The sequence below is a fragment of the Pseudophryne corroboree genome, chromosome 1 (genome assembly GCF_028390025.1).
Source record: "Pseudophryne corroboree isolate aPseCor3 chromosome 1, aPseCor3.hap2, whole genome shotgun sequence".
NCBI classification, from domain to species: domain Eukaryota; kingdom Metazoa; phylum Chordata; class Amphibia; order Anura; family Myobatrachidae; genus Pseudophryne; species Pseudophryne corroboree.
In genome coordinates, this window is record NC_086444.1 from 813643577 (window position 1) to 813668788 (window position 25212).

The 25212-nt window shown below is 44.3% G+C and overlaps 1 protein-coding gene across 1 annotated transcript in view; it reads right to left on the reverse strand.

Annotated features, from left to right (window-relative positions):
* TET2 (tet methylcytosine dioxygenase 2) overlaps positions 1–25212 on the reverse strand; it is a 205645-nt gene that overhangs the window by 66291 nt on the left and 114142 nt on the right. Inside the window, exons 2-4 of the mRNA XM_063919346.1 lie at positions 12549–15567; positions 4220–4310; positions 2271–2364 (exon numbers count right to left, since the gene is read on the reverse strand). Of these exons, the coding sequence (XP_063775416.1) occupies positions 2271–2364; positions 4220–4310; positions 12549–15522 (3159 nt within the window). The 5' untranslated portion in view covers positions 15523–15567. The remainder of the gene's footprint in view (positions 1–2270; positions 2365–4219; positions 4311–12548; positions 15568–25212) is intronic.

Consider the following 25212-nt stretch of genomic DNA (forward strand, 5'->3'; position numbering starts at 1 on the left):
GTTCAAATACATAAGCCCTATAATGTCAGATTCTGTCTATAATTTTCTAGAATGAAACAGAGAAATAAAAGCTAGACTCTGATTGGTTGCTATGGGCAACACCTCCACCTGTTTGTTTTTAAAGCTTTAGTAAATCTACCCCTTGCTATCTTATGATCACAATCTCATCAAAAAGAAAGATAGCGGACATGTTCCCCAAATCACTATGCACTGTATACAACAGACATTAAATCACATGGTTCATTGGACAGGAAACGTAGCAAAGCCCTGGCACGGGAGCTTAGATAATTATTTATTCCTATCCACTGCATGGAGTAGAAGATCAAGGTGGCATTAACAACTTCGGAGAGATATTTCTTTTGTACAGATGTTGTCATACACTGTTTCTGCAGTCATGCCAAACATCACTTTTTGGCGCGGCAGGTCACGAGCGACTTGGCTTCTGTAAAGCATCTTTTTTAATTGATTGTGCAACTTTGATTGATTGTGCATCTTAATCACAATGTGTTGCAAGAAAACGGTTTCCCAAGACTAAAGCTGGGTACACACTGGCCGATATATCGGCTGTTCAAGTGAACGGCCGGTATATTGTGTGCCCAGAGGTGGGTGTGTATCCCGATTTGTCTGTGAATGAGGTTGTTCAGTTGGGCCATTTGGCTGTGTGTATGGGCAGTTGTATATATGCTGCAGGGACCACCGGGGACTGACATCTCAACTGGGTGGGAACACAGAAATTCCCACATAGCAGGCAAGTGGTAAGTGTGCACGCACTTACCAATCATCAGATAGGTTGGCGGAAAGGCCAAATCCAATCAGTCACCAGGGTGTGTACCCAGCATAAACTAAGTAATTTGATATACAACATTTGTATATCTGTGTGTGACTGAGTCTTACTCTGTATAGGAAGTGATACGATGCAGCAGCTGTGGCTTTAATGAGTTCCGCTGTGCCTCGTATACAAATTCAGGCTCAATCGCACATAGATATACAAGTGTCCAAGGGCGTAGCTACCATAGGTGCAGGTAGTGGAGCTGCTATGGGGCCCAGACCTGAGAGGGGCCCACCTTCCCTGTCAAAATTAAATGTTTTGTACAGTATACTATTTTCACCATTGGTAGATACATAGGGGCACTTACAAACTGTTACCTTGGGGGCTAAAATATATCTATTTATATTGGTACCCTGGACCTGTTTATTGTAATGTGGTATAAAATGAACTGGAGGGCATTATACTGTTACATATTATAAAATAAAGCACTGTAATGTGGCACAATATAAAGTAGAGGCACTATAGTGTGACATAATATGAACTGTATCATAATGTGAATTGGGGATAATATGTTGTTGGTGGTCATTCCGAGTTGATCGCACGTAGCAACTATTTGCTGCTCGTGCGATCAACTTGACACCGCCTATGGGGGGGGTGTATTTTAGCATAGCAGGGCTGTGATTGCTTGTGCAGCCCTGCTATGCTAAAAAAGTTTTGTGCAGAACAAAACCAGCACTGCACCTACTTACCCAGTGCGATGGATCCAGTGATGAAGGTCCCGGCTATGATGTCAGACATCCGCCTCCAAACACCTGTACACGCCTGCGTTCGCCTTACCACGCCCTCCTTCCCGCTGTCAATCTTCTTACGATCGGGCCTGCGATCGTTTTCTTCGGTCCTGGCGTCGTTGCCTGGCGACTGCCGTAGCTGGGCAATGTCACACGTGAGCAATGCGAGGGCCGTGCAGCCGCAGTTCTAACCTGTTCGCACCGCAGCGAAGAAACGTTGTGTGCGAACGGTTTGGAATGACCCCCAATGTGTACAGGCAGCCCTTCAATGTGACATAATGTGAATTAGAGCACTACTGTGGTTCATAAAATATACTAGCACACTACTATGGGACATAACATTAACTAAGGCACTACTGTGGTTCAGAAAATGAACTAGGGCACTATTATGGGGCATAAAATTAACAGGATAGGGGCCCTTCACAATGTTGCTATGGGGCCCATTATGTTCTGGCTACGCCCCTGCAAGTGTCGCACATAAATTTAATCAGTGAAGTCTCGAGAAGAGGCTTTTTTGTATCGCATTGCAATTAAGATGAGTGAAAAAGGTGTTACACCACTCACACCAAGCATCTCGTGCCGCATTGCGTATTGAGGCTAGGTGTATGAGGACACATCTGTAGAATTGTGAATCTTTATTTTCTTAAGTAAAAACAGAAACTTGATGTGTTTTAGTATATGTTTTCACACACTTAAATGTACAGCTCACTTACCCATTTTGCAATCGGGCATCCCTGAGAGCTCTTCCCTTCTTTTCCCGTATAAAGAACTCGCTCAATCCTGATGGCTTTGCCCTTCTGGCCAAACCTGAAAACAAGATTCCAGTTAATGCAAGTGTTTTTTAATTTGGGTTGAAAAACATAAGGAGGAGATATGTCAAGAATTCTAAAGAGGACAAATATAGACGTTGCTTATAGCAACCAATTGGCTTATAGCTATCATTTTATAGAATGTTCTAGATAAATGATAACTATAAGCTGAATGATTGCTATGGGCAACTTTCTCCATGTGTCCTCTTTAGAAGGCCTGATACAACTCTTCCTTGATTAAAATAACATTATGGGGGAGATTTAGCGAAGCTCAGAGGAAGATAAAGTACCAACCAATCAGCTACTATTTTTTTTTTTAAATACAGTTTGTAAGATGACAGGAGGCCTTATGGGGTCTATTTTCTAAGCCTTGGACAAGGTAAAGTGGAAGAGAAAGTACCAGTCAGTCAGCTCCTAACTGCCATGTTACAGGCTGTGTTTAAAAAATAACAGGAGCTGCTTGGTTGGTAGTTTATCTCTCTCCAAGGCTTAGTACATACTGTAAACCCCTTTATCTCTCTCCAAGGTTTTATACATCTTTCCCCTCTATATGATAACTGAAGTAGTTTATTATTTGTAATCTACAATCATTTTGTAAAAAAGGGGATCATTTTAAATAACATGATGACCTGCTCTCCAGTCAGACTTACATAAAAACTTTATTATGTAAGATCTGTGGAATTTTGTCAAAGTGCAAGATCAGATACAAAACCAGGGCAATTACATAGGATTTTATTACTCTGTATTTAATATGGAGCTTAGCGACTTCTATTTTACATCCTTTCTACTGTTTTAAGAGATCAGTGACTCTGTGATGCATAATCATTTATTTACTGTAAAAGTAGTTACTTTCATAGTATTAGTTTATTTATTAAATAAATATATACACGTATGTGATTGTTAGTCAAAATCATATAAAAAATCAAAAAGCAAAATGATAATTTTTCTTCAGTAATTTCATCACACATAGGGCAAAAAAAATACATCCCGTATTAAACAGAAAACGCAGTAAAAACTCTGAAAATCCCATTTTCTGAGTTTTTATCACATTTCCATATGTACCAATCTCCAAATGCTTGGAGAAGGTGGGTAAACGCATCTTTGGGTGGCCTTACCCAACAGAAACCTATGGGCTTCTTTTCACAATTTGCCCTGAAATGGATCCAATGGATCCCTCCAAGCAACCCCCGCGACACTCAGATCCTAAACCCAGATGTCCAGTGATCGCAAAGGACAACTCTTATTGGGAGACCTGGCCTTTGTGATACGAATCGCATTTCTACGTACATATGCATTGAGTATGTACACGATAAGTGGCGGAATATCGCAGAAGTGATGCTTAGTACAGAGCTATATCAGAGCTAATCCCTATACATACAGAGCTAATCACTGAATATTTTCTTCAACAGTGATCACGAGACGGGCTGCTAGACAAAATAGCAAGATGGATGCCAAGCACGGAGAGAGACAGGTGTCATTTTTACGTTATTAAGTATACATTAGGCATGATTATTTGAATTATAGGAAAATTCCTAATTTGCAAGAAAATAATACAGTAGTTCCAATTATTCTGGATAACAGATCCTGTACCGCTACTTTGCAACCAATTCTACTGTTAATGCAAAATGTATCTATATATGGAACAATGGACGCAGTCTAAAAAGGTTAGCGGTCAGATTTATTAAGCAGCGGCTTGTTTCTCTTTGTGATCTACAAATTTAAGCAGTATCAATATTAAGTGCCAAACACATCGCGTTTACTGCTCTAAATTTCGAGGCAAAATCCAATGCTTAGTAAATCTAGTCCAGAGTCAAAAAATATAATAATATAGTAATATGAACTATGGTAAATACCTTTCTTCCATCATTTCTCTGATAGATGCCACGTTCGGTCCAGCACCAAGATGTGTATAATAAGGTCCTTCATCTTTCTCAATTATTTGTTCTGTTTAAATAGAAAGCAATTCAATCAAAAAGTACTACACTCTTCTCTAATTGATTTATTTCAATTAGCAGTTTACTTTACATTGTTATTATTATTATTATTATTATTACTATTATTATTATTTTCATTACTTAGGACCTGGGGAAATATAGCTAGTGCTACACCTAACAAATTAAACACTGTGCATGTGGACATCCCCTTGCAGATTGTATATATTCTAATTAGTATACAATGCTCTCTTTATATTGGTTGGACAACACGTTGCTGTCCAGCTGTTGTGGAGCCGCAAGTCCCAGTATGACAGATATGCTAGGGACAACAGCTGGACACCCCCAGGTTGACAATATTGATGTAATATTACTGAGATGGACACCCACGAGCCAGTGTAATCTGCTGCCACAAATGCCAGAGGAAGACTAGGGGGAAATTTACTAAGAATCAATTTCAAATCGCCCTTATTTGCCCCTTACCTCTGGAACAAAAATCCCACATTTACTAACAAGCGTTATCTCTTGCATCTTTGTCTACCGATGGTGTATGTTGTCGCTATTTTGGCGTGTGCGATTTGTGTTGATTTTGCGACTTTCGCATGGGAAGTGGCTTTATAGGTCACATTTGAATGCGCCATAATTCACAGTAAGTCGCAAGCCAGCACATACTGTACCAACCCACTCCTCAATTTGCATCACAAATCGCAGCAATGTGGCAAAATCCCCAATCAATCAGCTGGCACAGGACACATGAAACCAGTGCCTGGATGCCGGCTACTGCAAACCCTGCCTCAGCCATGGTTGAGAATTGAAAGTGAGTGCTGAAGGCAACTTGGTGGGTTTTTTAATTAGCATTCTGCTCGATTTAGGGGGATATCCAATTAGCCCCGGTTTTTTACTGGGCTGATTGTCCCGCCGGGGACTATCTAATTAGCCCCGATAAGCCGTGGCACGCGCCGGCTTATCGGGGATTTTTTGTTTCACCTGCCTCTGGCAGGCGAAGCAGAATCCCCGGAAACAGCTCCGTTTTCGTCCGAAAACGGGGCTGTTTCACCCGAAAACACACAGGTTTCCCTGAACCTATGTGTTTTCAGGAGAAAGGGTTTTTTTTTTTTACACGCGATTTAACAGGATAGCCTGTAAAAAAAAAAATCGGTGAAACCGGGAAAAAGTCCGATAAACGGACATTTTTCGGACCCGATGTTTTAACGGGGATAATTGGATATCCCCCTTAGTCTTAATTATAATGGTTTGCATCTGTTGCTTTTTAGAAGTGGTGAATTGATGTGTTTTTTTTTGTGGTATTTTAATGGTTCTGGTATGAATGGTCGACCAGGTTTAGGTCGACAGTCATTAGGTCGACCACTATTGGTCGACATGGGCAAAAAGTCGACACATGAAGTGGTCGGCATGGATTTTTTTAACTGTTTTGGTGTAATTTTTTTCGTAACATGACCAGGAACCCCAATTAGTGTACCGCGTCCCCGTTGCAGGCAACTATTCCCAATCGTAGTCCACGTGGATGGTAAAGTATGAAAAAGTTAAAAATCTTTAAAAAAAAAAAGCTATGTCGATATTTTCATGTGTTGACCATTTGTCCATGTCGACCAATAGTGGTCGACCTAGTGACTGTCGACCTAAGTATTGTAGACCTGCCAAACGGATACCTATTTTAATGGGACTTTGGTTTTGGTTGGGACTAAAGGTGCATACACATGGTGAGATTTTGACTAAGTGCCAATTTTGACTTGACTTTGCGATTTACCTTGAATTCCCCAGAGCCCAGAACCACCGATATTGACTATATTTACTTGCGATTTTGACTATATACTAGAAACAAGATTGTACAAAATAAAGTGAAAATTGCCTTTCCTGCAGTCTTTTTTTTCTTGCAATACTGACCCCACGGGAGCGTGCATGGGTATCGCAAGCTGTATACACATGGGCCCTCATTCCCAGTTGATCGCTCGCTAGCTACTTTTTGCAGCTGTCCAAATGTATAGTCACCACCCACGGGGGAGTGTATTTTCGTTTTGCAAGTGTGCGATCGCGTGTGCAGCCGAGCGGGACGAAAATGTTTTTTTGCAGTTTCTGAGTAGGTCTGAACTTACTCAGCCCTTGCGATCACTTAAGCCTGTCCGGTCCCGGAATTGACGTCAGACACCCGCCCTGCAAACACCTGGTCACGCCTGCGTTTTCCCTACCACTATCAGAAAACGGTCAGTTGACACCCATAAACGCCTTCTTCCTGTCAATCTCCTTGCGATCGGTTGTGCGAATGGATTTGTCGCTAGAAGCATTGCACTGCAACGATACTGTTTGTACCCGTACGACGCACGTGCGCATTGCGGTGCATACGCATGCGCAGTAGTAACCTGATCGCTGCGCTGCGAAAAACGGCAGCGAGCGATCAACAAGAGGGCCATGGTGCAATATGTGCTAACTCATCTTACGATTTTTACTATATAGTGGAATTCGTAAGCACACATCGCACTGTGTGTATGCACTTTTTGGTAAAAAAATGGTTTACACATCAACACGCTCTAAAAAATCAGTGCATTGATTGAATGCATTGAGGTGTGATTTGGTGTGAACTGGAGCAATTTTGCAAAGACAATTCTTAGTAAATGTGCAAATTCCACTGATACCAATGTTATTTGGACGATGTTTGTACTGATGATGACTTACCATGATTTGACATGTGACTTTATTTACCAACATGCTCAAAAATAATCTAATCAATTTCAAACTATATCCAACTGGAGTAGTTTTTGCTATGTATGCAGCAATAATTGTGTGAGATCTTCTGTGTGCATATGGCAAATAAAAGTACTTTAAGTCGTTGTTAGCTACAAGTTCTGGCTTCAGTCTTATCATCTGTATTTTGCGAACAGTGGTAACTAACCATGGAAGGGATGGGACCACTACAGTATTTTGCTGCAAGCGATTGACAGTTACCTCCAAAGACCAAGGATACTGCATATTCACTCATTTCAGCCAAGATACAAATACAGTAGTTTGACTCATAAAGCGCAGTACACACGAGTGAGTCACTTAATTAATTTGACATCAAAAGTATGATTTTGTCAAGATACCATCTCATGGCAGAAAATGTATTGCAGGGAATTTCAATATTACACTTTAGGCAACACAAATAACTCACAGCAATGTACTGTATTTCCTAAGAGTCAATGCACATTGCTTTATTGTGTTGTAAAAAATATTAGGTTTAACTCTTCTACATGTGTATAATCAGGGGTGCCAGAACATTTTTACGTTGGGGGGGGGGGGGAGAGCAGTTGCATGGAGGTCTCCAGGAGGAGGCTGCATCGTCTCTCCGGCTAGACAGTGGTACTGCAGGGGCTCTGGCGGGCTCCCAGGCCGTAGGCAGTGGTCCGGCAAAAATTTAGGGCCATTGTGTTAAAGTGGAAGGTGGGGGGGTACGATAGGCAATGACAAAGCGGCTGATGCAGGATGATCTGAGGCAGGAGCGTAAGTAGGACTTTGTGGCAGAAAAACTAAGGATGAGGTTAGGGTTAGGCTGCGGAAAGGGAGGGTTAGGGGGTTAGGGGTTAGAGGAGAGGTGCTAGAATACTTACTTAATAAATATGACCCTGTTAGGAAGTCAGCTTTGTCCATGGCAATGTGTAGCATGGGGTTAAGGGACCCATTTATAAAAGCATATTTGCGGCTATATCCCCGAAAGTTACTTGCAAATATTAGGGATCTACTGAATGTATGAAGGAGGGATCGTAGTAGGTATCAAATATACCTGCTGCGATCCCTCCATTGTCGCCCGCAGCCGCATCCCTTACAGGTTTCTATGAGGGATGTGATGCTGCCTGATTTACCAATATCCGGATTGTAAAGCATTCCCGGTATTATGCCCCGCAGCTACTGCCATTCAGCCCATTGTAGCCTATGGGCTACACATCGCATTGCTGGCCAGGCAGAGGGTTCCCCTGAAACCCTCCCCCGAAGTAACCTCTGTGCGTGTGCGGTCTGAGCTGAGCATGCATGCGCAGAAGTCTCGGCAGATACCACAGCACATCGCAGGGATGGTCTCCTTTCGGAGCCCCTGTCCATGCCTATGCTGTATTATACAATCAGGGAAGTAAGATCCCTCCCAGATTACATTCAACATGCAATACATGATAAATGGGCCCCTAAGAGTCGGTCAGCTGCACTAAATCTTAATGGCCCTGGGCCTTATTCAGACCTGGTCGCACACAGGCTATTTTTTGCTCTGCTGCGACCATGTAATCACCACCCACAGGGGAGGGGGGATTTGCTGTGCAGGACTGCAAACGCTTGTGCAGAGAGCTGCACAAACAAAAAGTTTGTGCAGTTTCTGCACAGCTCAGGAGTTGACACCCCCCGGACGGCCTCTTTTTGTCAATCTTCTAGCGTTCGCCACTGCGAGCGCTTTCTTCGTTGTTCTCGATGCTGCCCGGCAACGGCCAGCGACGACCAGGGCCTGCGCATTGCGGCCCCCACGCATGCGCTGTTAAGACCCGATCGCACGGCTGCAAAAAAAATGCAGCGTGCGATCGGGTCTGAATGACCCCACTGTGTGTAACAATCAACATGAGACCATACACAGAGCGAAAAGGGTGGTGGTACAGCAAGTCTTTTAGTGAAATGGTAGGGGAAGGTCACTGCTGTCAGCTTGCTGCGTGTGGGCTGGATGCTGTCAGTCATGTCTCAGGACAGCATGACTTTGAGGCTGTACCTTAGTGCAGGAGGATGCGTTCCTCCTGTTCTTCTCCCCATCTCTGTAATTGTGGCGGGCGGGCGGCTGGGAAAGCAGGCAGATCGCTTTTGTGCAGTGTATTTAAACTGTCCAGTCTCGGCATTGCCGCTGGGTGAGTTGCGGTGGCCGGCAAGTGTCCTGACATGATGTAGCATCAACACACACTGCTGGCATGTATGCCCGGCGGGAGGCGATTTTCCTGCTGGGATCAAGGATGATCTGCTGCGCTGCGTAGAAACAGCATGGAAGGGCCGAAGCAGGACCAGACCAGGGGACAGTGTAACAGGTGGGGGGGAAGAAGTGGCGCACTGTTTTATTTTTTTACTTAATTGGCGGGGAGAGCGGACAATTTAAAAAGTAGTAATAAGCACTTTGGCCCCAGTTTTAGTGCCCCTGTTCTTCGTGGCCCCTCTGAACTGTGGGGCCCAGTATAGTTGTCCCCTTTGTATCCCCCTGTCGCCAGGCCTGGAGGTAGATGGTGTCAAAAGAGGAGTGTGGGGAGGGGACAGAGAGACAAATAAGTGTCTGGGAAATAGAGAGAGAGGAGAGAGAGACAGAGAGAGGAGAGCGAGAGGAGAGAGAGACAGAGAGGGAGGAGAGAGGATAGAGACAGAGTGAGAGGAGAGAGAGAGAGAGAGAGAGAGAGGAGAAGCGAGAGAAGAGACAGAGAGACAGAGAGGGAGTAGAGAGAGGAGAGAGAGAGAGACAGAGAGGGAGGAGAGAGAGGATAGAGACAGAGAGAGAGAGGAGAGCGAGAGGAGAGAGAGAGAGACAGAGAGGGAGGAGATAGAGTTTCGCCTCACTGTTCGCTTCTCTCCCCCCCCCCCCCCCCCGCCCCCCATTACACTGTCACCTGGTCTGGAGAGAGAGACAGAGATGGAGGAAACAGAGCGGGAGGAGAGAGAGAGAGAGGGAGAGGAGAGAGAGCTGAGCCTCACCATCCACTCCCCCCGTTACATTGTCACCTGGTCTGGAGAGAGAGAGAGAGAGAGAGAGAGAGGAAAAAGAGAGAGGAGAGAGAGAGAGAGAGAGAGAGAGAGAGAGAGGGAGACAGAAGGGGGGGGGGAGAGAGGGAGAAACAGAGAGGAGAGCGAGAGGTGAGAGAGAAAGGAGAAAGAGCGTTGCATATCACCATCCACTTCTCCCCCACCCCACCCCTGTTACACTGTCACCTGGTCTGGAGAGAGGAGAGAGACAGAGAGGGAGGAGAGAGCTAGATGAGAGAGAGAGAGACAGACAGGGAGGAGTGAGAGAGACAGAGAGGGAGGAGAGGGGAGAGTGAGAGGAGAGAGAGACAGAGAGGGAGGAGAGAGAGAGTTGCGCCTCACCATCCACTTCTCCCCACCCCCCACCCCATTACAATGTCACCTGGTCTAGAGAGAGGGAGAGAGAGAGAGACAGAGAGAGGTAGGAGAGATACAGCGGGAGGAAAGAGAGAGGAAAGAGGGAGGAGAGAGAGTGAGAGAGACAGAGAGTGAGAGAGAGACAGAGAGGGAGGAGAGCGAGAGGAGAGAGACAGAGAGGGAGGAGAGAGAGGAAAGAGTGAGAGAGAGACAGAGAGGGAGGAGAGAGTAAGAGAGAGAGTGAGTAGAGAGAGGTAGAGAGGTAGGAGAGAGAGGAGAGAGACAGAGAGGAGAGAAAGAGAGGAGAGAGAGTTGTGTCTCACCATCCACTTCTCTCCCCCCCTCCCGTTACAATGTCACCTGGTCTGGAGAGATGGAGAGAGCAGAGAGAGAGAGACAGAGAGAAGGAGAGAGGGAGGAGAGAGAGAGACAGAGAGGGTGGAGAGAGACAGAGTGGGAGGAGAGAGAGACAGAGAGGGAGGAGAGAGAGCTGTGCCTCACCATCCCCCCCCCCCCCCCATCCCCATTACACTGTCCCCTGGTCTGGAGAGAGGAGAGACAGAGAGAGGAGAGAGAGAGAGGGAGGAGAGATAAAGGGGAGAGACAGAGAGGGAGGAGAGTGAGAGAGTTGCGCCTCACCTCCCCTTCCTTACACTGTCACCTGGTCTGGAGAGAGAGACACAGAGAAAGAGAGGAGAGAGAGAGAGACAAAGAGGGAGGAGAGAGAGACAAATGGGAAGCCAGCCGGAGATACACTACCATACTACATTACAGCACAGGTATTTTATGGAGACGGGCACTTCACAGCATTAAGCTCCACCCCCTAAATACCCGCACATCGCTGCACTGCCTCCGGGAGCCGGCCAGAGCAAGCAGGGTAGGGGGAGCACAGGCTGGGTCAGGCTTGGTCTACCCCCGCCTCCCGCTAAATCCTCCGTGGCTGCAGGGAGGTTTCCAGTCAGAACCACTGGGAGGAGGAAGTGGAGCCACTGTGGGAGGGGGCGAGCCACTAAGGGGGGGGGGGGGGGGGGGGGAGTCCAGGACCACACAGTGTGGCAGTGCGATGAGGAATCTTCAGAGCTGCTGCTGCACGTCAGCTGTAAAGTGTGGCAGCGGTATTTCACCTGACCGTCTGTCGCTCCTCTACTATAGTGGTTAGGAGACTTGTCACAAAAAACTACCAGAGAAGCTAAGCACTCTCCACTCTAGGGCCTCATTCCGAGTTGTTCGCTCGCTAGCTGCTTTTAGCAGCATTGCACACGCTAAGCCGCCGCCCTCTGGGAGTGTATCTTAGCATAGCAGAATTGCGAACGAAAGATTAGCAGAATTGCGAATAGAAATTTCTTAGTTTCTGAGTAGCTCCAGACTTACTCCTACATTGCGATCAGTTCAGTCAGTTTCGTTCCTGGTTTGAGGTCACAAACACACCCAGCGTTCGCCCAGACACTCCCCCGTTTCTTCAGACACTCCCGCATTTTTCCCAGAAACGCCAGCGTTTTTTCGCACACTCCCAGAAAACGTCCAGTTTCCGCCCAGAAAAACCCACTTCCTGTCAATCACACTACGATCACCAGAACGATGAAAAAGCTTTGTTATGCCGTGAGTAAAATACCTAACTTTTGTGTGAAATAACTAAGCGCATGCGCTCTGTGAACCTTGCGCATGCGCAGTAAGCGACTAATCGCAGTATAGCGAAAACCGGCAACGAGCGAACAACTCAGAATGACCCCCTATATTCCAAGTTATCTGGCTAAAATGTATTATTTAGTTCTATAAGAATGGTCCTATGAACATGAATTAAAATGCTTGGCACAGTTAAAATTACTTCTATGGGTGGTATCCAATTAGAGGTGAAAATACATATTTGTCTTCTGATTTTTCCCGATGTTTCACTAATATTTTTATTTATTTTATTTTATTTTTTACAGGCTATCCAATTTGGTTGCCTGTAAAAAAATACATTATCTCCCAAAAACACACAGGTTCAGTGAAACCTGTGTTTTCGATAGAAACAGCCCCGTTTTCGGATTTGGTGGCAAGTGAAACAAAATCCCTCATAAGTCGGCACGAGCCGTGGCTTTACAGGGCTAATTATCTGCGGTTAATTGGATACCCCCTATGTATTATTTTCTGAGCACTTGCAATCACTTACCTACACAGCTGCATGATGGGAAATCATACTGTGTTTTTACAGGCGTATCCAGGAGGTTTTTGACAGGGGTGCTTAATAGCTTTGAAGGAGATTCTAAAAAGTTGTTTAGAGCAGATCCTGCTGCTCTCTTGGTAGGGGTTTTTTCAAGTGGAGAGACAGTCTGTTGGTCTAGTGTCAAAGAGTTAGCGTGTGTAGTTAAAATAGTAACAGGGCCTGAAGTCTCCACCTTAACATGCTTGGGTGATTTGATAGTTGACACATGATGGTGAAACAATGATTTCCCAGGATACTGTTTCATCTGCTGTTCCATTGTTTCAAGAATGCTCCTTTGTTGTATATTATCTGGGCCAAAATGCTGAATCTCTTGTTTGATTGTTTTTTTCCCTGTTTTGTTTTCATTGGGTGTTCGACTGCAGACAGAGTGCGAGCCGTTCTCCACTTTGATAGATCGGCGTGCAGTAGAACCTTCATGTTTGCTCTGCTCCCGGCGCTGAAGCAAATGATGCCTCAGAGCCGCATGTTTTGGAATACAATTCATCTGTTTTGCAAACTGAGGATGTTGATCCTGCAAACCTGGGGTAGGAGGACTGCTATGTGGTAAGTATCTCCTTTGGTTTACCATACTTTGTGGAACTGTTATATCCTGGCTCTGTCTGCTATAATCTGAAACTTTCTGCTGATCTGGATTCATAATAGGAAGATTGTTTCTGTTTTTCTGTTCTTGGTAACTGCACTGGCCTTGTTGCGGAGATCGACTTGTCTGAAAGTACTGCTCAAAAGCTTCAGTTTTAATTTGCTTACCAGTCTCTGCATTTTCTGAAAGGTACTGGTCTTTTCTATGTGAGATGGACTGGTTAGAATTAAAATGCAAGGTTGTGTTGCTTGAACTTTGCCTTTGCAGTTGCATTTCCAGATCCTGAACAGATGGATGGTACTGGTGGTTACTTGGGTACTGACTGATTGCTTGAGTGTTTTCCTCTAGTGTTAGGTGGTTAAGCGGACTTTCCCTATTTGGTGCATTACTGAACAGGGGCTGAGTGTGTGGAAGTTGCTCTTTAACCATTTTAAAATCTTGATTTTGTTGAAAATGTTGGTTCTGGTGAAACTGTGAATTCTCACCTAGTTCTGAATGCAGCCCCTGCTGGTGCAGCGATTGTTGTACATTATGTGGAAATTGCCCTGCCTCTGATGTCTGTAGGTTTAAGTGCTGTTTTAAAACTTGGTCATATGTTTGTTTTTCTGACTGTGACTGATAGAAAAGACTTGCGCTGTTTTTCTGCTCATAGGATTGCAGTCTAATATCTGTGTTGGCTGCCTGGGATAAGTGCTTTTGGAAATGTAGCTGCTGCCCATGAGGCTGTAGTGGTGACCCAGAACCCCCTAAGTCTTGATGACCTTGTGCCCGGTTTTTATTACCAGGTTTTCTTGTATATTGCTTTAGCTTCTTCTGACTTTGTGATTGAGAATCCATCAGTAACTTTAGCAAGTTCTCTGACTTCTGGGCACTGTCTACCTTTGGACAGTGATTGGACCGAAAGTTTGTCCAGTTTGATCTAACATATGGATTTCTTTGCTCCATCAGATCTTTACCAACCTTCTCAATTCCATTGCAATAATCTTTCCCATTTTGAGGTGGAACATGCTCATTTTGCTCTTCGGGTTGTTTTTTAAAAGCACATTTTTCCTGCCCATTGTTTTCTGATGGTAGCTCTACTCCTGCTGTGCAGTGTAGTGCAGCAGTGGGCACTGTTCTGTTGTTATCAGACTGCAAAAACCCAGACTGAGAGGAGGCTCTCGGATGAAGTGATTGGCATGCTTTATTGGCCTGTGAATGTACAAAACTACCATCACAAAGGTTTTGGGTGGAACTGTAAGTGTCATTTTCCTGGGCATACAGTAACTTATTAAACTGCACCAAAGTCAAAGGATCCTTACTGAAAGCAGCAGTAAGTCTATCAGTAGATCCATTATTTAGGACATTGTATGAAGCATTGGTGGAAACAGGAAGGTGTTCAGAGCACATCAGTCGCTCAGGCTTACTTACATCACCGTTTCTTTCAGATAAATCCTGGGCGTTATAGCTGAGTGCCTCTTGCGGAAGTGGTTTCTTTTCTTGTACGGGATGTGAAAAGCTTCCTGGTTTTACAGCAGGCTTGTTGCAGTTGTCATTATTGGGGGCCTCAACAGCCATGTCATCTGGCTCTTGAGGAAGCACCGAGTTCAAGGTTAATTGGGAAGCGATCTGCCCTGAGGTATGTGATGAATGATTTGCCTGGGGTGACAAATCATTGCTAGCATCATTTAGAGTGTTAATGGCAACCATGGGAGATGTTGTATTCTGCACTGCAAGAGGACCAGTTTCAGGATAATATTGAGAACTGGTTTTCTCCAAGAATTCTCCATGTGTAAGCTTCATGGAAGAGGCAAAAACAGTAGCACCATTAGACATTGGCATAGTCTCATCCTTCTGACACAAGACAATGTCACAGTCGTGGGAATTAAGGTTGTTGTTCTGCTCATTTGAAACCTGAACACATGAGTTTTCCTGATCTTCTGTTCTCTCAGCTTTGTGTTTGCTACAGAACTCAGAACCACTTGGTTGGATATACTGCCCATTTAATTCACCTTCATTTTCCCCATTCACCTCCCCAACTGTTCTTATTTTTTTCAGCTGAAGAAACTCAGACAGCAAAGGCTCACTAAGTGTACGTTTTATTGCACCATTATGTAAATTTGAATACACACTGTTTTCACGTGTGAGGTCAGAGCAGTCTGGATTTCCCTTCATGTGTGAGGCTCCATAGTTGTTTTTTGACTGTAAACAGCTGACTCCATTCATTTGGGGTTGGGTTTTCTCTGTTGGCAGGTCCCCATTCTGTTGCGTTGCTGGCTTATTTTGGCAAGCAGGTGATGGATGTAATAGAAGAGGAGTCAATCTACTGCCCTCATCATGGTGGCTTCTTTCTTCTTCCATCGAGCCTTCTCCGGGGCCATCCACAAGGCTGCCCTACAGACGTACCTAGTAGGGAAATAACACAGATATTACTTCACTCTCAACTAAAAGAATGACAAATTATATAAAGGCAATTTTGCAATCCTTAATAGGAAAATTCTGACTATATTAAATACAACATTTTCAAAGATTTATACATTGGGATGTCAATATTTAATTTTAACAGGAATGTATTATATGAATGCTTAAATGTGACTGTCACAATGTAGACAGGCATTTATGTGCTGTATTAATATTAAGGGGTCTATGTACTAAGCCTTTGACTGAGATAAAGTACCAGCCAACTAGCTCCTACCTGTCATTTTTCAAACACAGCCTGCAACATGGCAGTTAGAAGCTGATTGACTGGTACTTTATCTCCATCAACTTTATCTCTCTCTCCGAGGATTTGTACATCTACGTACTAAGCTTGCACTTTTCTCAGTGAAAAAGCCACTCCTGCTTCGCCTGCATATGGCGGCGATGCAGGAGGTAGCTACTGTGAATTTTACCATTAGTGCTCCTGCCGAAGAGAGTGAATGAAAAGTCACCCTCTCAGTGGTGAGAGCACTGACACATAACGCTTCCCTAAAGGCTTTCAGCGACTAGAGGCATCAGGCATGGCAGAAAATGCTAAAAATTGCAGTGCAAAAATATACTGAAGTTAAAGGCCTGAGAGTGTGCAGCTAATATGGCTGGACTGTATAGCTAATAAGTACCCAAGTGACTAAATATATATCTGACAGTCATCACTATCAACTTTTACCCTTACACCTGGATGTGAGCTAACACGAACTGCTTTTGACACTTTTCAGCCGCCATGTCATGATTACATGCCCACACCACCCCCCTACTGTACGTTTGTGGTGATTGCACACCCGCTGTAGTCATAGTGTCAACCACTTTCTGCGAGTTCAGTCTCCCCCCCCCCCCCCCCCCCCCCGAGTCACAACAAGTCTCAACTTAGACATAAGACACCAAAAAGAAGCATCTGTCCCATATACTGTAGTTATCAAAATTGTGAGCATAGTTAAACATTCTGTCAAAAACTTGCAGAAAATAAATGTCAAAATAAATTACTTTAACCAAACTTCAACACGCTGAACATAACAAGTACAGTATATGATCTTAATTATATACAAAGAATTTCCCACAGTATTTTGCTACAGATTTAATACTCATACTAATCATCTATTCAATAATCACTAGTGGAAATTATATGCACACAGTACAGAGCAGGTGAATACCAGTAAAGAAGTCCATATACACTTGTTCTTGCTGTCCTCATGTATACTGCTCATATGCTCTCATGCTCAAATTAGCTTTTATCATTTTTAACACTGCTTATTCAAACTCTGTTACACATCCTAAAGAAATGTGGCCAAGAATGCCAAACTTAACCTTCTTTGGCAGATTAAACTTTCTGACCATGGTATTACAGTATTGGAGCCATATTGAAACAAGTTTAAGTCTCTTGGAAGTGGTCTAGTAGAATTAAAAGTGTATAGATGGAACCAGTTCAAAACACAGTTATTTGTAATTATTCACCTGCCACTCCTCATAGTTTACTAGTGCAATGTAATGATACAATATTATCCCAATTCCTTGCTCCTATTTCCACAATAAGAAAAAAAATCTCTCCCTTTTTTGTGTCACATACATGCTTGAAAGTTTGTAAACCCTTCAGAATTTTCTATATTTCTGCTGTAATTTGGCCTAAAGCTACCTGAGATTTTTAGACAAGACCTAAAAGTAGATAAAACAAATGAGACAAAAAAAAGACATGCTCATTTTTTTCTGTTGAGAAAAAGGAACCAATATCACATATGTGGGAGTGGCAAAAGTATGTGAACCTTTAGACTTGGCAGATATTTTGAAGGTAAAATTAGAGTCAGGTATTTTCAATCTATGAGATAAAATCAGGTGTGAGTTGACAACCTGTCTTTTTAAAAGAACAGGGATCTCTCAAAGTCTGATGTTCGCAACACGTTTGTGGAAGTGTATCATGCAATAAACAAAGGAGATTTCTGAGGGCCTCAGAAGAAGAGTTGTTGATGCTCATCAGGCTGGAAAAGGTTATAAAACCATTTCTAAAGTGTTTGGACTCCACCAACCAACAGTCAGACAGATTGTGTACAAATGGAGGAAATTCCAGACCATTATTACCATCCCAAGGAGTGGTTGACCAACATAGATCACGCCAAGAGCAAGGCGTCTAATAGTTTGCAAGGTTACAAAAGAACCCAAGATAACCTTTAAGTAACCGAAGGCCATTCTCACTTTAGCTAATGTTAATGTTCATGAGTCCACCATCAGGAGGACACTGAACAAAAATGGTGTACATGGCAGGATTGCAAGGAGAAAGCAGCTGCTTTCCAAAAAGAACATTGTTGCCTGTCTGCAGTTTGTTACAGATCACCTGGACAAGCCAGAAGGCTATTGGAACAATGTTTTGTGGACAGATGAGTCCAAAATACAGCTTTTTGGTATGGAGAACACTGCATTCCAGCATCAAAACCTCATACCATCTGTGAAACACTGTGGTGGTAATATCATAGTTTGGGCCTGTTTTGCTGCATCTGGCCTAGGACGACTTGCCATCATTAATGGGACAATGGATTCTGAATTATACCAGAATATTCTGAAGGAAAATGTCAGGACATCTGTCTATGAGCTGCGTCTCAAGTGAACGTGGGTCATGCAGCAAGACAACAACCCAAATTGGTTTCATGTGACTACACCCAGTTTGATGCCTGGTATTTAGAATTAGCGCAAAGTGACATTTGGTAACCTTTAAAGACAACTACCCAAAGCACACATTCAGCAAAAGAATGGTTAAAGAGGAATAAATTTAAAGTTTTGGAATGGTCAAGTCAAAGTTCTGACCTTAATCCAATGGAAATGTTGTAGAAGAACCTGAAACGAGTAGTTCATGGGAGGAAACCTGCCAACATAACAGAGTTGAAGCTGTATGCTGAGGTAAGGACCAGGATGTCCATTTATTTGTGATTTCAAGTAGAAACATAGAAACATCACCAGCTGTTGACATATAGGGGTCAATTCAATTAAACACAAGCTCCTTTTATATTATTATTCATCTTTTTTTAATAAAGATCACATGGGTTGCGATCTCTGCCTATCGATTCCGAGCATTACCACACTGCAGGTGATCTTAGTTCAGACCTTTCAGATATTCCCAAATAAGGTTACATATACAAGCTGTAATGGCACTGATGAAAAAATGGAAATGAAAGGTCTTTATGTAACCAGTGGCATCACAAGGTAGGTGACACCAAAGTGCCGGCTCCTGCTCAGTGATAGGAGCCGGGTGCTGCACTGTCACCATGTAGGAGCTGGCACTGCAGACACGCTAGTCTCCAGGAGCAGGCCGCAACTCCCAGACCCCGGAGTGACAAAAATGCGGGTCGGGGCTCTTAGCCACGCCCCTCCCATGAAACCACACTCCATCACGCGGGTCATCCCGTTTAGCCATGCCCCTCCTGTGAAGCCCCACCCCCTTCGCACCCGCTGCCGGTGCATAAGAGGTGAGTGACGCCTCTGGATGTAACTACAGTAAATATGAATTGACAGAACTTAACACTAGAAATAACCTGTGCGACTATACTGTACGTGACAAACTGAGAAAGTAATTTTGTTTCTACTGCTAGATGTGCTCTTACTAAACATTACACTTTTCTTAGCTGAATCAATAATACACATCTCATTAGTATACTAATCATGTAGTCATGTAGTCAGTATTACTTCCTCTAATAAGCACCAAGTTCAAATTAGTTATTTTCAGTAGCTCAATAAATGGGTGTATGAGTAGTAAATGAGAAGCGAATATTAACAAGCATACAAAAGTAACATTAAAAATCTGTGGAAGACTTCCACAATATCTCATTTACTTTGTACAATCATCTCTATACCCGGCCATTCAGTGGTGCAAGTAGAAATTTTTTCTTAGTGGTACTGATATGGGCGTGGTCACGTGTCATAAGGGGGCATGGTCACACGAATGACAGTGGCTACATGACAATAGGGACATGGCCACATTATGCCACACACACCATAATGCCCCTTACACATTATGCCAAACACCGTAATACCCATTACACATTATGCCACACACCATAATGCTTATTACACATTATGCCACACACTATAATGCCCATTACACATTATGACACACACCGTAATGCCAATTACATACTATACCACACACAGTTATGCCACTAACAACATTATATGTTCTACGCACAAAAATGTCCCTTACAAATTATGGGGGTAATTCAGACCTGATCGCTAGGGTGCGTTGTTTTGCAGCCCTGCAAACAGATAGTCATCGCCCTCCCACCCACCCTTATGTTGTATAAACAGGACATGCACACTTTAACAAACCAATAATTTCAGCGACAGGGTCTGCCACACGACTGTGGCTGAAATTACTGGTTTGTTTGGGCCACCAACAAAAAAGAAGCAATCAATCTCTGCTTGCACAAACTGGCCCTACAGAGGCAAGATGTCGACCTCATCCTCATCCTCTGATTCCTCACACCTTTCAGTGTGTACATCCTCCTCCTCATAGAGTATTAATTCGTCCCCACGACCCTGTGTACTTTCTGGAGGCAATTGCTGGTAAAGGTCTTCCCGGAGGAATTTATAATTAATTTTGATGAACATCATCTTCTCCACATTTTGTGAAAGTAACCTCCTACGCCGATCGCTGACAAGGTTACCGGCTGCACTAAACACTCTTTCAGAGTAATCACTGGAGGGGGGGCCACTTAGGTAAAATAAAGCCAGTTTGTGCAAGGGCATCCAATTTGCCTCTTTTTCCTATCAGTATACATACGGACTGTTTGACATGCCTACTTGGATGCTGTCACTCATATAATCCTCCAACATTCTTTCAATGGTGACAGCATCATATGCAGTGACAGTAGACATGTCAGTAATCGATGGCAGGTCCTTCAGTCCGGACCAGATGTCAGCACTCGGTCCTGACTGCCCTGCATCACTGCCAATGGGTGGACTAGGAAATCTTAACGTTTTCCTCGCAGCTCCAAATGCGGTAGAAAATGAAGGAGGAGCTGTTGACGGGTCACGTTCCGCTTGAGTTGACAATTTTCTCACCAGCAGGTCTTTGAACCTCTTCAGACTTGTGTCTGCCGGAAAGAGAGATACAACATAGGCTTTAAACCTAAGATTGAGCACGGTGGCCAAAATGTAGTGCCCTGATTTCAACAGATTGACCCACCTTGAATCCTGGCAAAGCGAATGAAGGGCTCCATCCACAAGTCCCACATACTTTGCGGAATCGCTCCGTATTAGCTCCTCCTTCAATTTCTCCAGCTGCTTCTGCAAAAGCCTGATGAGGGGAATGACTTGACTCAAGCTGACAGTGTCTGAACTGATTTCACGTGTGGCAAGTTCGAAGGGTTGGAGTACCTTGCACAAGATGGAAATCATTCTCCACTGCGCGTGAGTCAGGTGCATTCCCCCTTCTTTGCCTATATCGTAGGTGGATGTATAGGCTTGAATGGCCTTTTGCTGCTCCTCCATCCTCTGAAGCATATAGAGGGTTGAATTCCACCTCATTACCACCTCTTGCTTCAGGTGATGGCAGGGCAGGTTGAGGAGTGTTTGCTGGTGCTCCAGTCTTCGGCACACGGTGGCTGAATGTTGAAAGTGGCCCGCAATTTTTTGGGCCACCGACAGCATCTCCTGCACGCCCCTGTCATTTTCAAAAAATTCTGCACCACCAAATTAATTGTATGTGCAAATCATGGGATGTGCTGGAATTTGCCCAGATGTAATGCACGCACAATATAGGTGGCGTTGTCCGATGTCACAAATCCCCAGGAGAGTCTAATTGGGGTAAGCCATTGTGTGATGTCCCTCAGTTTCCGTAAGAGGCTGTCAGCGGTGTGCCTCTTACAGAAAGCGGTGATACATAGCGTAGCCTGCCTAGGAATGAGTTGGCATTTGCGAGATGCTGCTACTGGTGCCGCTGCTGTTGTTGCTGTGGGAGGCAATACATCTACCCAGTGGGCTGTCACAGTCATATAGTCCTTAGTCTGCCCTGTTCCACTTGTCTACATGTCCGTGGTTAAGTGGAGAGTGGGTACAACTGCATTTTTTAGGACACTGAGGACACTTTTTCTGATGTCTCTGTACATTCTTGGTATTGCCTGCCTAGTGAAGTGGAATCTAGATGCCAGCAGCAACAACAGCAGCGGCAGCAACAGCAGGTGTACCACTCAAGCATCCTCCTGAGGAATCCCGGTTAGGAGAGGACTCCTCAGTCTTGCCAGTGACATGGCCTGCAGGACTACTGACATTCCTGACTGAGGAGGAAGTTGACGTTAAGGGAGTTGGTGGTGTGGCTTGCAGAAGCTTGGGTACAAGAGAAAGAAGGAATTTAGGTGTCAGTGGACTGCTTACACTCTTACCCAAAATTTCACAACTTGACACTGATTTCTGATGAATGCGCAGCAGGTGACGTATAAGGGAGGATGTTCCTAGGTGGTTAACGTCCTTATCCCTACTTTAATACAGATTGACAGAGGCAACACACGGCTTGACACCTGTTGTCCGGATTTGTGGAAAAATAATTTTCAGAGGTGGCTTTTTTGGTATTTTGCCCAGGCATCACAATGGGCTTATTCATCCCACGGACAACAGGTGTCTCCCCAGGTGCCTGATTTAAACAAACCACATCACTTTCAGAATCCTCATTGTCAACTTCCTCCTCAGCACCAGCAACACCCATATCGTCATCCTGGTGTACTTTAACAGTGACATCTTCAATTTGAATATCAGAAACTGGACTGTGGGTGCTACTTCCAGCACTTGCAGAAGGTGTGCAAATGGTGGAAGGAGCCACCTCTTCCAGTCCAGTGTTGGGAAGGTCAGGCATCGCAACCGCCAACGCACTTGGACTCTCCTTGGGGATTTGTGATACCATCTGAGAACGCAAAGTTCTTTGCTGTGCTTTTGCCAGCTTAAGTCTTATCATTTTTCTAGCGGGAGAATGAGGGCTTCCATCGTCCTGGGAAGCTGGACACTAGTCATGAACATAGGCCAGGGCCTCAGCCGTTCCTTGCCACTCCGTGTCATAAATGGCATATTGGCAAGTTTATGTTTCTCATCAGACCATTTAAATTTATTTTTTGGGGTCTTTTTACTAAACTTTGGCTTTTTGGATTTTACATGCCCTCTACTATCACATTGGGCATCGGTCTTGGCAGACGACGTTGATGTCATTTCATCGTCTATGTCATGACTAGTAACAGCAGCTTCAGCACTAGGAGGAAGTGGTTCTTGATCTTTCCCTATTTTATCCTCCAAATTTTTGTTCTCCATTATTTTTCTGGAGTTATATAACAATATGCGGTACAGGAGAGCGTACCTCTACACCACACTGGGCAAACCCTGTGAAAATTATTTGGATTAAATAATAATAACCCCTTTATTTGGAGTAAATAATATACAGCACAGGACAGCACCACTGGACTGGATTTATACGGCAGTACCACTGGAATTATAAGGCAGTATCACTGGAATTATACGGCAGTATCACTGGAATTATACGGCAGTACCAGTGGACTGGATTTATACGGCAGTATCACTGGACTTATACGCCAGTACCATTGGAATTATACGGCAGGATCACTGGAATTATACAGCAGTATCATTGGAATTATACGGCAGTATCACTGGAATTATACGGCAGTACCACTGGACTGGATTTATACGGCAGTATCACTGGATTTATACGCCAGTACCACTGGAATTATATGGCAGTATCACTGGAATTATACGGAAGTATCACTGGAATTATACGGCAGTACCACTGGACTTATACGGCAGTACCACTGGACTGGATTTATACGGCAGTATCACTGGATTTATATGGCAGTACCACTGGAATTATACAGCAGTATCACTACAATTATACGGCAGTACCACTGGACTTATACAGCAGTACCACTGGACTGGATTTATACGGCAGTATCACTGGATTTATGCGCCAGTACCACTGGAATTATACGGCAGTACCACTGGACATATACAGCAGTATTACTGGACTGCATTTATACACCAGTCGCACTGGATTTATAAGGCAGTACCACTGGACATATACAGCAGTATCATTGGATTATACGGCAGTACCATTGGACATATATACGGCACTATCACTGGACTGGATTTATACGCAATTACCACTGGATTTATACGGCAGTACCAGTGGACATACACGGCAGTATCACTGGACATATACGGTAGTATCACTGGACATATACGGCAGTATCGCTGGACATAGATGGCAGTATCACTGAACATATACGGCAGTATCACTGGACTGGACTTATACACCAGCACCACTGGACATATACGGCAGTATCACTGGACTGGATTTATACACCAGTACCACTGGATTTATACGCCAGTACCACTGGAATTATACGGCAGTACCACTGGACATATACAGCAGTACCACTGGACTGGATTTACATGACAGTACCACTGGATTTATATGGCAGTACTACTGGACATATACGGCAGTATCACTGGACATATACAGCAGTACCACTGGAATTATACAGCAGTACCACTGGACAAATACGGCAGTATCACTGGACTGGATTTATACGCCAGTACCACTGGAATTATACGGCATTATCACTGAATTATACGGCAGTATCACTGGAATTATATGGCAGTATCACTGGAATTATACGGCAGTATCACTGGAATTATATGACAGTATCACTGGAATTATACGGCAGTACCACTGGACTGGATTTATACGCCAGTACCACTGGAATTATACGGCAGTATCACTGAATCATACGGCAGTATCACTGGAATTATACGGCAGTACCACTGGACTGGATTTATACGGCAGTATCACTGGACTTATACGGCAGTATCACTGGAATTATACAGTAGTACCACTGGACATATACGGCAGTATAACTGGACTGGATTTATACACCAGTACCGCTGGAATTATATGCCAGTACCACTGGAATTATATGGCAGTACCACTGGAATTATATGGCAGTACCACTGGACATATATGGCAGTATTACTGGACATATACGACACTATCACTGGACTGGATTTATATGGCAGTACCTCTGGAATTATATGGCAGTACCACTAGACATATACGGCAGTTTCACTGGACATATACGGCAGTACCACTGGACATATACAGCAGCAGAGGGACACCACCACTGTACTGATGCAGGATAACACAGCACCACTGCAATGGACTGGACTTATACAGCAGAGCACTGGACATATGGCAGCAGAGGACACCACCACTGTGATGCAGCTGATGCAGCACAATACACCACCTCTGAACTGATGCAGCAGAACACAGCACCACTGGACTGGACTTATACAGCAGCACTGGAAATATGGCAGCAGAGGACACCACCACTGTGACTGGACTGATGCAGCACAAGACACCACCACTGGACTGATGCAGTACAACACAGCACCACTGGACTGGACATATGGCAGCAGAGTACACGACCACTGTGACTGGACTGATGCAGCACAAGACACTACCACTGAACTGATGCAGGACACTGAGGATGGAGACATGTCCCCTCTCTACACTCTCCAATGCCGGAGTGAAAATGGCGGCGACGC